The sequence below is a fragment of the Symphodus melops genome, assembly GCF_947650265.1.
Source record: "Symphodus melops genome assembly, chromosome: 3".
Classification (NCBI taxonomy): Eukaryota; Metazoa; Chordata; class Actinopteri; order Labriformes; family Labridae; genus Symphodus; species Symphodus melops.
In genome coordinates, this window is record NC_136693.1 from 19,766,297 (window position 1) to 19,777,977 (window position 11,681).

The 11,681-nt window shown below is 40.9% G+C and overlaps 1 protein-coding gene across 1 annotated transcript; it reads right to left on the reverse strand.

Annotated features, from left to right (window-relative positions):
- Positions 1 to 1,438: 1,438 nt before the first annotated feature.
- abcb10 (ATP-binding cassette, sub-family B (MDR/TAP), member 10) lies at positions 1,439 to 11,482 on the reverse strand. Its single transcript, XM_079339103.1, has 14 exons — positions 10,357 to 11,482; positions 9,577 to 9,783; positions 8,374 to 8,576; positions 7,176 to 7,310; positions 5,899 to 6,045; positions 4,800 to 4,935; positions 4,578 to 4,673; positions 3,870 to 4,079; positions 3,654 to 3,733; positions 3,350 to 3,530; positions 2,836 to 2,879; positions 2,664 to 2,698; positions 2,384 to 2,442; positions 1,439 to 2,286 (listed from the first exon to the last, which is right to left on the reverse strand). The coding sequence occupies exons 1-14, from the start codon at positions 10,766 to 10,768 to the stop codon at positions 2,093 to 2,095; spliced, it is 2,139 nt and encodes a 712-aa protein (XP_079195229.1). The 5' UTR covers positions 10,769 to 11,482; the 3' UTR covers positions 1,439 to 2,092.
- Between the last annotated feature and the right edge of the window lie 199 nt (positions 11,483 to 11,681).

Consider the following 11,681-nt stretch of genomic DNA (forward strand, 5'->3'; position numbering starts at 1 on the left):
ACGGAAACACAAACACACCTAAGAGACCTTTTTAGATAGTGTTTTATAAAAATGTAAGTATGGTAAAGAGCCTTTTGAGAGAACCAGCAAACAGAAGAGTCTCCCTCAAAACAACCATTCACAAATCTTCCCTTTATTTGCCTTGACAAGACAGTAATAATTTAACAAACACAACAATTGTTAAAAATCTATCATACATCATTTAGGTTTATAAATCAAATCATACAGAAAATAAAACAAATCATGATGGGTCGGAGACATTAAAGTTCAAGGCAACTTTGTAAAGAAGACTTCTTGGATGTGGGATGTGAAAATCTTTGAAGTGAAATATCAAAAATACAGCCTGTGATAAATCATGGTGTATTTAATAAATTCATTTACATAAAATCTGATCTCAATTTATCCTGCTATGTAGTACGTACACTATGAAATATATAACACATATTTACATGTCTTGGATCAAACACAAACAACAGTAGTCAGCTATTCAAACGGTCTCCTCTCAGCGAGTATGTATTCATTCCTCATGACGCGATCAGGACCGTTTCATTTGTTCAGGCCTCATCGCCTTTAAAGTCTGAATGAAAAGTTACAGATGCAAAGATTAGAGTCTCTAATCTCCGTTAAAAACCTTACACATAATAAAACCTCTGCAATCAATAGTCAGAGAAACTCAACCTATTTGGTTGTCTTGTCACTTTTAGTAAAAGTAATTGTTAGATTTAAATCATGTAACAAAGATTTTACCTGAAAACCAAAAAAACAAGTTAAAGGGGTTTTCATTTGAGACACAAAACAACACAACTCTTGTGAATCACTCCAGCCTGAACTGCCCCTGAGCAGTGAAGTGGGCATTTAACATGCAAATATTTACTGAAGAGAATCATTTCTTTTTAGTCAGCCTCCAGCTAGCTCAACAGCACTTTGGCTAACATGTCTGTGGTTTTAGAGCTATTTATCTAGGATTTACTACCAGCCAAGTGCACATCATGTAAACACACAGCAAAGACACAGTGATGAGGAGTACTCAGTCAGAAATGTTAAACAGACCTGATGCTGGTGTCCGTTTTTCCATCTTTTATATCTGGATCTGGATCTCAATTCCATTTATACTTGGTTGGTCTTTGTCGTCATGTTTAAAATAAAAAACGACGAGGTGAATGTTAAAAGAGGGATGATTGTCACAAAAAAAAAACAACCCATCTGCCTGTGTGTTCAGTAAGAGCAGTAAAACAGTCCAGAGAGTCGGCTGTTTATCAAGTATCAATCAAGTTCCCAAGTAACTATGCAAAGTTCATTTAGTTTGACATAAAACGATGATCAGGTTTAGCAGTGTCAGGACTCTACATTAAAACAAAAGTAAAAAAAATCTGAATCTTAGCATGTTTGCAAAAAATTCTGTTTTAAATCCACTGTTCTAAGATACACTTAGACCAAATTCATGAGAAAAAGTGTTTATTTTCAGATTAGGAGCACCTCAGCTGTGATTTAAAACTTTTTTTTCTCACAATATTAAGAAGAGTTAAACACAAGGCAGACAACACAAAAAGCCTCTTCACCTTGTTAAAAATCTTCAAAATAACAAAAACCTTTAAAAAGTGGATAATAAATAGACACACATACATGATATGCTCTGCTCTATCACACTGGACTGTTTTTGGTTTGGCTTGTAAATAATAAACAGTTTAAAAATGTCTCCCATGCGCCCAAATTACCGGAAAAAAGGATTTGGACTTTTCTGATGACTTTTATGGTGATGACAGTGATTTCAAAATAAAGTTCCTGTGTGAGAAATATCTCAGCAGAGACTCATCCTGTCCTCTTCTCTGTGTACATTACATTTTTTTTTTTTCAAAAATAGGAGGTTTTAAGTACGAAGTATATATTTATATATCATTTTTAACCTGTCTGTTTTCTGAGGCGATGCTACCAATACTGCAGCAAAGGATCTTCTTCACATTCCCATATGTGCCTTTTCTATCTGTCCTCAACCCCCTCAGGGAGCAACACGAGTTCTTCCCGATGACCTCACTTCCTTACCATTCGCTTCTCCTTCATCCTCGGCGGCCACTCGTCTGTCCTCTGTCTGAATTCAGCTCAATGCTCGTTTCTGTTCTTCTTGTAGAAACGCTTGCTTCTCCATCAGCTTCCTGAAAAGTCCCTGCCTGTTGCTGAGCAGCTCTGTGTGCTGACCACACTCAGCTATACGCTGCTGGTCCAGAACAGCGACAGTGTTCGCATTCTGGATGGTTGACATGCGGTGAGCGATGATGACAACTGTCCTTCCTGTCGACAATGTAAAAAGGGAAAAGGAGAACATATAAAATATCAAAGAAATCAGTGACTGACAGCTCTCGTCTCTGTAAAGGTGGAGCTGTTTTACCTTCCATCAGACGCTCCAAGGCTTCCTGCACCAGGAACTCATTCTCAGAATCCAGTGCACTGTGGAAACATGGAGGTTCAGAACCCTTTTCTTTAACATTTTTTTAATAGGTCTCTTAACAATTGTGATAAAAAGAGCGAGGTAATCGTTGTAATTTTCCAACACAGGGCTGTGCAGTTAAGTTGATTCAAGCAAAACAGATGAGACACAAGAAAAGCATGTTGTTTGTTTTGATGCTGATTTGTACAGTGATCTGGAAACACATCATGGTCTGTCTCACCTTGTAGCCTCGTCTAAAAGGAGGATCTTTGGATTCTAAGACAAAAACAAACAAAAAGTTACACATACTTATTAGAGCAATGTGTAAAAAGTGTGGATGAAAAGATGCCGTGGAACATTTAGCCTTCCTCTGATGTATCGAACTCGTGAATCTAGCATGTTGATGAACTGACCTTGAGCAGTGCTCTGGCTATAGCTATCCTCTGCTTCTGACCACCTGAGAAACAAGCACAGAGGTGATGCACAGACAAACACAAACACAAGCTAAGAGCAAAGTGGGCCCAGAGTGTTTTCTGTATGAGAAGAGCCGTGGCATTTTAACTGGTAGATTTAAATATTTTCATCTATTAAGAATGCTCTGTTACATGGCAAACACTGGATTGAAGTGTTTAATATGAATACTTTTTAAAGGACCACAATATCTTTAAAAAAACATTCAATACAGGCAGTTGAGTATAAGAACCAAAGTAATGCATTATTAAGTTTAACTGATATGTCTCTTTCTTTTGATAAAGTACATTGGAAGGAATAAAAGCAGCTGACATATTTACATCCACATCAGGGGGAAAAAAATGTAACAAAATGGCACAACTTAAACATGAGCTACATCTATGTGTAGTTTTTAGATCTACAGTTTAAAGCTGCCTGTTGTGAATTATGTGTTAGCATGAAACAGTCGTTTCTCACCTGACAAGAGCACCCCTTTCTCGCCCACCACGGTGTCGAAGCCTTTGGGGAAAGCCTGGATGAAGTTATAGGCGTTGGCCACCCGAGCGGCTCTGTAGATTTCCTCTGAAGTCACGGATTCAGGGTCCACTGCACCGTACGCTATATTATCTCTAATCGAGCTGGAAAACAACACTGGCTCCTGGTTGAGAGGTGCAAAGCACAGAGAGAGAATGTGGGGAAAGAAGAAACATCTTCACTCAAAGGCTCATAGGACATACAGTACATGGTTTATGTGTTGGTTTATACGTGTGTAAATAATTACCTGGCTAACAGTTCCAATGTGACTCCTAAGCCAATAGGGATTCAGATCTCGGATGTCATGACCATCCACAGTGATGATACCTGGAAGAAAGAAGTCATTCTGAGTAACTCAACAACTATCAGAAAAAAAGGACCCTTAAAAAAAAAAAGAGTCTCATCACTAAGCAGCTGCTGATGCGACGGAGAAAAAGAGAAGACAGAAGCAAGTGGCTCTCACCAGAATCAGCGTCGTACAACCTAAGCAGCAGCGAGACGAGGGTTGACTTTCCAGACCCGCTGGGTCCCACTACAGCCATGATGGTACCAGCTGGGACCAGTAGACTGAGGTTCTGGAAGATAGGAGCCTCCTTACGAGTCGGGTAGGCAAAGGACACATTATTGAATTCTAGCTGACCCTTCAGCTGCTCTGCAGGAAGCACAAGGCCTTCTGTGGAGAGACAGAGGAGAAGAGACGGGACAAGCAATTAGGGTCATTAGTTTAATAAAGTAATACAAATACATTACATAAGGAAGATAAAATATAAATGATCTAGTGTAAGTGCGCTAATGTTTACTGGAAATATTCTTTTACTTATTTATTTATTTATTCAGAAAACCTTAAATTCATTCTGCCACTGTTTTCTGGACATTTAATTTATTCAAATATTTAACTTATGGATTAACTGGTTAAATACACACAAAAAAAAGTCTTTGTAGTTTTAATAGTGCGGTAGTACAATGCTGGCTTTGTGAGTTAGAGGTCATCACAGGTCCAAAATGAGGGATCAAACTTTAAAAGATCCAGGAAATGGCTTGTTTTAATGCCTGACATCAACAGAGCTGGCACATGTAGTGACCCAGACAAGACGGACCTCATTAAAACTCAGACTTGGATGGCTCCTCGGTTTGTCCCATTACAACATATACTGTAAGCTTGTACACTCACCGTTTAGGGGGAACTCAGGCTTTCTGTCCAGCAGCTCCCACAGTCTGGATCCTGCTCCAAACCCTTTCATCAGCTCAGAGTAAAAGGAGCTCAAACCTTCACATGAGGCAGAGAAAAAACACCAAGCCATGAGTCATCATACATGCAGTGCAATATACAGTATATATGTGTGTGTGTGTGTGTGTGTGTGTGTGTGTGTGTGTGTGTGTGTGTGTGTATTACCTGAAATACTGATGCCAACCCAGAAGGTGTACATGAGGAAGGATGAGAGCTCGCCCACAGTCATGTGCTGATTAGCCATCAGAAGGCCTCCTTTGTACAACACTGACAGGACCATGATGTTCCCACTGAGCCCCGTCTGACACACACACGGACACACACAATTTTCTTGATAAAAAAAATAAATAAACATAAATAAATGAATAAAAAAAAAATCTGACATCTCTGCTAGTATCTGACGCAGCAGCACGTCTCATAAGGATTACAGTCCCTTTCAGTATCTGCTGGAAAAGATGACCAATGCCAGTCTCTCTCTCTTTGTGTTGCAAACAGACACATTTGAATGTTTTTTTTTACCTGAAAGAGTTCATGTTCAAAATTATTACACCCAGCTAAATCTTTTTTTAATACAGTGTTTGTGGTGATGATGAATTGCATTTCATTATATTAGAAGGAGTTTCTGATATTTTCACCATGAACAACAAGACTCGACTTTAATCCTCCTTGTGAACAATGTTACAAGAAGAAAATACTCGTGCACATGTCCAACATGCGTTAGTGTTAGATATGAAGTGGGAAACTGGTCTGAGAGCTGTAGGAGCTGCAGCGTTGTGTCATCGAGTTAGCATTAAGTGCACACATTTTTATATTTGTTCTCTAAAAGTTGAGAAGACACTTTGGTGGGGAGACATTCTTCATATACAGAAATGTCAGATACTAAGGCCTTGGTTCCACCAGGCGCTCCGGGTGTAGTTGGGTTTGGCTTGACACCCTTTGATTGGCATTTCCACCGTCAAAAGTTCAGAATGATGCGTAAGGAAGGGACAATGCAGGAGGGGATCCGTACTGTCCTACGTTTTTGGGTGCCCTTCTTTTTGGGTGCCAAAAGGTACCAATAAGACCCTACAGGGCTCCTTTTATTTACTGTGTCCCGTTCCTCTTTGATAAAGTTAAACCAATAGCAGGCTACACTGTACTGGGCTGCTATGATCTCACGCGATCTTGTGGCTATCTCCATCTGACATACATGCTTATCAGGAGACACACACAAACAACACACACACACACACACACACACACACACACACACACACACACTTACCACCCCAAAGAAGCCAGCCCGCAGTACAGCCTCTGTCCTGGCCAGGCTCAAAACGTGGTCTGTCTTCTGCGTGTACGTGTTGACCTCAGACAGCTCTTTACCAAAAGCCCTGACTGTCCGCATGTTGCTGATACGCTCCTCTGCCAACTGCACAAACACAAAAATGATTTAACATGATTATTTTGCTACTTTATCTGTTGGGAATCAGCTTATCCAAACAACATATATGCTGTGTCTGCAAATGTAATTACGCTACGCAAGCAGCTCTGCGTCTGTATCATTGTTCTTTCACCTGCCCCAGTCTCTTCTTCTCTCTGGATATCTCCATCTTGCACAAGCACATGTTGATTTTTCATAAAAACAACGCTTTTTTTTTTTGTTCTCTCTGATGACCCCCGGACAAGTTTAACTATCTGTGTCAATGTCATCATCTTGTTTACACAGGTCACTGTGAGCAGCACAGGGACGATCAAATAGCATCACACTATTGAACAAAAAAATACTCCAGTTTGTTGCCGGTAGCCTTGTGAGTCTGAGCAGTGGATTGTTTGCCCTCCAAAAGCTGCGACAAGCTGTCCTCATCTGATGAGATGCGGCCAATCAACCTTCAGCCTTAAACTTGGAAACATTGATATCATTTCTTTGGTTATATCCCCTGTGGACATCACTGTTCAGAGGCAGATTATTGTTGTAGGAGCTAGGTAATTAGCGACGGAGTGTCCTTGCTTCCCTTTGGCTGAATTGATCACTCTCCATGTTTGTGGTTTTGTTTTTACAGTTACATTCATCTTGCAGGGTTCTTTCTCTTTGTCTATTAGGGTGCTGCTAATAAGGGGTGTGCTCCCTCCAAACAGGTTTTATCCCACCGGATTGTTAAACCTATCACCTATAATTACAGCATGGTGGATCGGACCTAACCACCTGGGGTGAAGTATCACTCTACCAGGAGCACAATCATTGGCGTTTCTCAGAAGGGTGCCCTCGTAGCACATATGTGCTGCAGCCTCGTGGACATCAGCGAGCATGTTGTAAATACACTCACGCTGCATCCACAGGACAAAGTTCTTCGGCCGGGATCATCCTCCTCATCACTTTAAGTTGTAACTTTGGATTTCTCTGCATGTACTTCCTTAGTATAGTACTTGGATTTGTTAGAGTCATCCAGTGAGAAGAGCTACACTTAACTAACGCATTCTGTCCTTAAAACCATCACAGCTTCCAATAATGTCATTTTAAACCCAGATGTTTGCTACTGGGTTGGTCTGTGGGTACTGAACCTGTGTCGCTTGGGCCAGAGCATCCTGTGTGCGTTTGGAAATGGAGCGAAGATATCTGCCGTAGACGACAGCAAGACCGGCCAAAGGAGGAACGATCAGCAGCACAAAGTTTGCCAGACTCGGGGAGACATAGAACTAGAAACGAGAGAGAAGAACAAAACAGCAATTAATGGAAGTAAAAGAGGAGAAAAGACACAAGTGGGCTGAAGAATTAAAACAGCAGTTTTCAAGTTGCCTGAAACAGAAATCACACTCATTATGTCCGTCATTTCCTTCAGAGTGAGCATGAGCTGTGTTTACAATCGTCTGGTGTACACTCGTAAAAGATGAAACCAGGACAAAGAAAATGAATCCTCAGTAGACTGTCCCCCCCCCCCCTTTTTTTAAAACAAAAACCAAATCTGTACTTCTTGATCAGAAGAACATGAAGAAATTAAAGAAAATTAAATACTGGAGACGGGTGTCAGAATACAGTCAGATAGGCCACATTTATAGCTCATCAAATAGACTTCAATCACCCGTTGGTCCAAACAGGAAATAGGTGACCTTTTCCATAAATCCTAGACTTTGTGGTATCAACTAGAGATTTGCCCAGGTGTGGCAGTCTTTAAACCTAATCTACATGTTTCTCCACATTAATCTGAGGTATTCAGTAAACCTGTTTCTCAACATCCGGCAGACAGTTACATACAAGGAAACTGTCAGCTCACGTGCTGGCAGAACTCCTTCCTGATTCTAAACAATGCCAGCCTATACATGCACATACCATGCTCGGCTTATTTTACATAAGCAACACATACTCCCTGTAATGTCTCTGCAGTGTTCATTATCAAGACTGATCTTAGCAACAGATCTATTATGGTGAACTATTTCAGGTGCTGTGCGTTTTCAGACACAGTAACACAATACCTAACCGGGGCTGCACGATTAAAGCAAATATCCTAATCACAATCATTTGGGTTGACATCGAGATCACAGTTATTAAACATGATTACTCATTGGTGATCAACACCTTGATTTATAGAAACCTCATTAGTAAAACGCTCACATTGATCACACTCAACACGTTCCAGTAACTGGCTGTGGTTCACTTCTCCGCTGACTTCATCAGCCTTTACTTTTTATTCATTCTCCCAGCACTACACCAAACACATTTATTTCCCACTTCACGTCATCATGAAAGCACCGTCCGACTCACCATCATACTGACGCCAGCAGCCGCCTGGGCCACAGCTCGCAGTCCGTCTGACAGGTTATCTGTGATCGAGCGTCCCACCACCGCCGTGTCAGCGGAGAGGCGGTTGATGAGCTCGCCAGTCCTGTTCCTATCAAAGAAAGCCACTTCCTGTCTGAGGATGGAGGAGAAGACAGAGGCACGGAGATCACGAACAATCTGTTGACCTGAAGTGACATCGGAAAAAAACAAAACATTAGCAGAACGATGCAGGAAAGAGTTTCCAACAACACGTTAGATCCCCAAGTTTAGAAATAAATACGTTATTTCCAATATTGGCAAGTGATTTAATTAAAAATGTACATTGTGGGTGCTGGATAGCCGATGTACATTCTATAATTTTGAAAATTAATACAATTCTTTGAGCTTTGAAAAATTGTGATGGCCATCCATCACCATTTGTGGTATCTTTTAAACTAAATACATTTTGAATTGAAGTAAAGTGATGGGTTAAGATTTGACCTTTTAAGAGGTAAATGAAAAAACACAAACACTCTCTACACACTAAATATGTGACTATTTAGCTATTATAACTATTTAGAAAATGAACAAAATCACCTTTTGTGTCTTCACTATTGTCATATTGTCTATAAAGACGTTGATGAGAGTTGATCTTAAAATTTTTCTTTGCACACAAAGATTGATAATGGGAGAAACACAGCTCGTCTCACTTTGTTCCACGTGTAATAGTACGACTGCATTAAAAAGTAACTAAAGTTCAAATCCATTCACAAACACTGAAGGGTGTTTGTGAATGTGAACACAATGTTTGTACGTCTCTGCTTGCATACAGATTATATAAACAAGATAGACCTCATTATTGACGGACTTTTAGAGTTCATAGAGAGACCAGCTGTTCCTCCTCTTCACATTATTCATGCTAAACTAAACCCACCATATCCAGGCTCTACTTTCACACATGATGTTTTCCAGTGTGATTTTTTTTCCAAGGCTTTCAGTTCTGTTAAAGTGTACTGATATAAAATAAACTGAAATAGTTTGTTCATCTAGAATTTCCTGAGTAGATAGAAAATAAATACAAAAACAGAGAAAGGAAGAGGAGAGTCACACTTTATATCACATACAGCTCCAGCAAACAAACTCATACTGTACGTGGGCGTTTTTTTTTCTTCATGTGTACAGAACTATTGTCTGTCCTCAGCTCACCTGAGATCTGCATGATGTAGACTCTGGCAGCATTGGCTGCCCCTCCACACAGGAACACTCCTGTGAGCATGATGCATAACGATGTGAGGGAGGCCGTCATGGTTTCTGTGTCTGCTCCGGTTGTGTAAATGGTGTCGATCACTTTACCCAAGAAGAATGGCGCCGACATAGTCACTGCACTAGAGACAGTAAGGAAGCCCATAGCAGCTGGGGTGGAAAGAGGAAGCGATGAAAAAGCAGATAAAGTTAATAATGAAATGTGCTTTGAACAAATTGTAGAATAGGAGATTAACCTCGCCCTGCAACTGTGTAAAACTTTAAGAAGGAAAGGCTCACGCAGGGGGAAAAACTGATGAAAAGGAGTTCATAAATCAAACCTGCCCCTAAAACAAGGTCAGAGCAGGTTGTTCACCTCCCTGAGGCCTGAGGGACATATACATTAACATATCTAACAGGATTAATGATAGTGTGTGTGTGTGTGTGTGTGTGTGTGTGTGTGTGTGTGTGTGTGTGTGTGTGTGTGTGTGTGTGTGTGTGTTCATACATTTAAACCCTAAAAGGTTCTTCATAAGACAAAACTAGTTAATGTTTTGGAAGAAAAAACGTTTCAACGCACTGTCCCAAGAAATGTAGACTTTTCCTTCAGTAGACGTGTTTTACTCAGTAAGGTGAAAACCTTTGACAGGTCTACAACCTTTACTTTAAGCACGAATGCATTTTAAGGTCTTTAATGGATCAGTAAAATATAAGGTACCTAAAAGATGTATAAACACTTCTTACCTGCTAGTCTCCATCTCTCCGGGTGGGCTAGTCGCAAAATCCTTCTGACATCCTCCACGGGGAACGTGGTCTGTGTTTGGTCTTTCTCTGTCCGGGTCTGGGTCTTCACTGATCCGGCTGTGGGAGGCGTGGAGTTGGCTGAAGAGCTGCTAAAGGCAACAGGTGTGTGTGTGGCAGTCGGTGTGTGCGAACAGAGGACAGAGGGACAGTTACGGTGAAGTAGGAAAGGCCGGAGAGGGAAGACAAGTGTCGGATGGACCGATGTCCTGACCCCGGTTGACTGTCTCTTCTTCCGGTAGACAGCGGAGAGGGAGAGACGGTGCTCCAGCCACAACAGTCTCATCTGTGTTAGCTTGAATGAAGACAAATGCACTCCATGTGTGCACCTTGATATGCTGGATAAAAGCTGCATTGTCCAATATGTCGGAGGGTGACTCGACACTCTCTAAACACTTTAAGTATTTCCTTTAACTGTCAGTAAGTGTTGGTGGTCGAGCTTCTGGATTAGTTAAACCCAGAGGGAGAAACATGTTAGTCCTCCAGCCGTGATGTAAACACACCGTGAGATCATTGAGCCTCGTGTCGTTACATGCCGGGTTTAACCGTTATTGTCTGTTTTATCTGCGTGTGACAGCCTCCATTTATCTCTTATCAGAAATCAGCTCTCACACACCCCGCCGCCTGTCACTGTCATCTGTCGCCCTGTGTGCAGGGGGAGCGGATATAAGCTACTGAGAACCGACCAACGCCACATTCAGTCTGAACAAAACACCCAATTTTCCAAGAAGTCTATGAATAAGTGAGATCATGAAAGGTGACCTCGGTAAAGTTCACAGGTAGAGCAGCAAACCCTTTCCTCTTCCTTCCCGACGAACGCTTCAATGGCTGACACATGCAAGCAAACTTTGCCAGACAAAACCAAACGATCCCAGAACATTAAACCAAAAATAATAATAACCCTGCTTAACGGTATTATGCCGAGAAATGCATCCCTGCGTTCACCTTACAGGAAGTGTTTGAACTGTATCTTTATACTTAATTAACTTTAAGTGTCCCTATTGTTCTGGAGACTCGGTACGCCTTCTCATTAGCATGCAACATGATCTGCAGTGTTTGACTCTCCACTGTCGGTAGACTGTCTGTCAATTTAAAGGGATGCATTTCTTGACAGAACACCTTTTGATGTATTTTATGAATGAGAAAAGGTTCTAAAAGACAAATTACAAAATATAAGTTTTCATTTAGTTCATAAAAACACGACTATGATTCAAAATAATATCTCATAATGCATACTTATTTTTTTTCAGATTGCGCTTAGATAATTA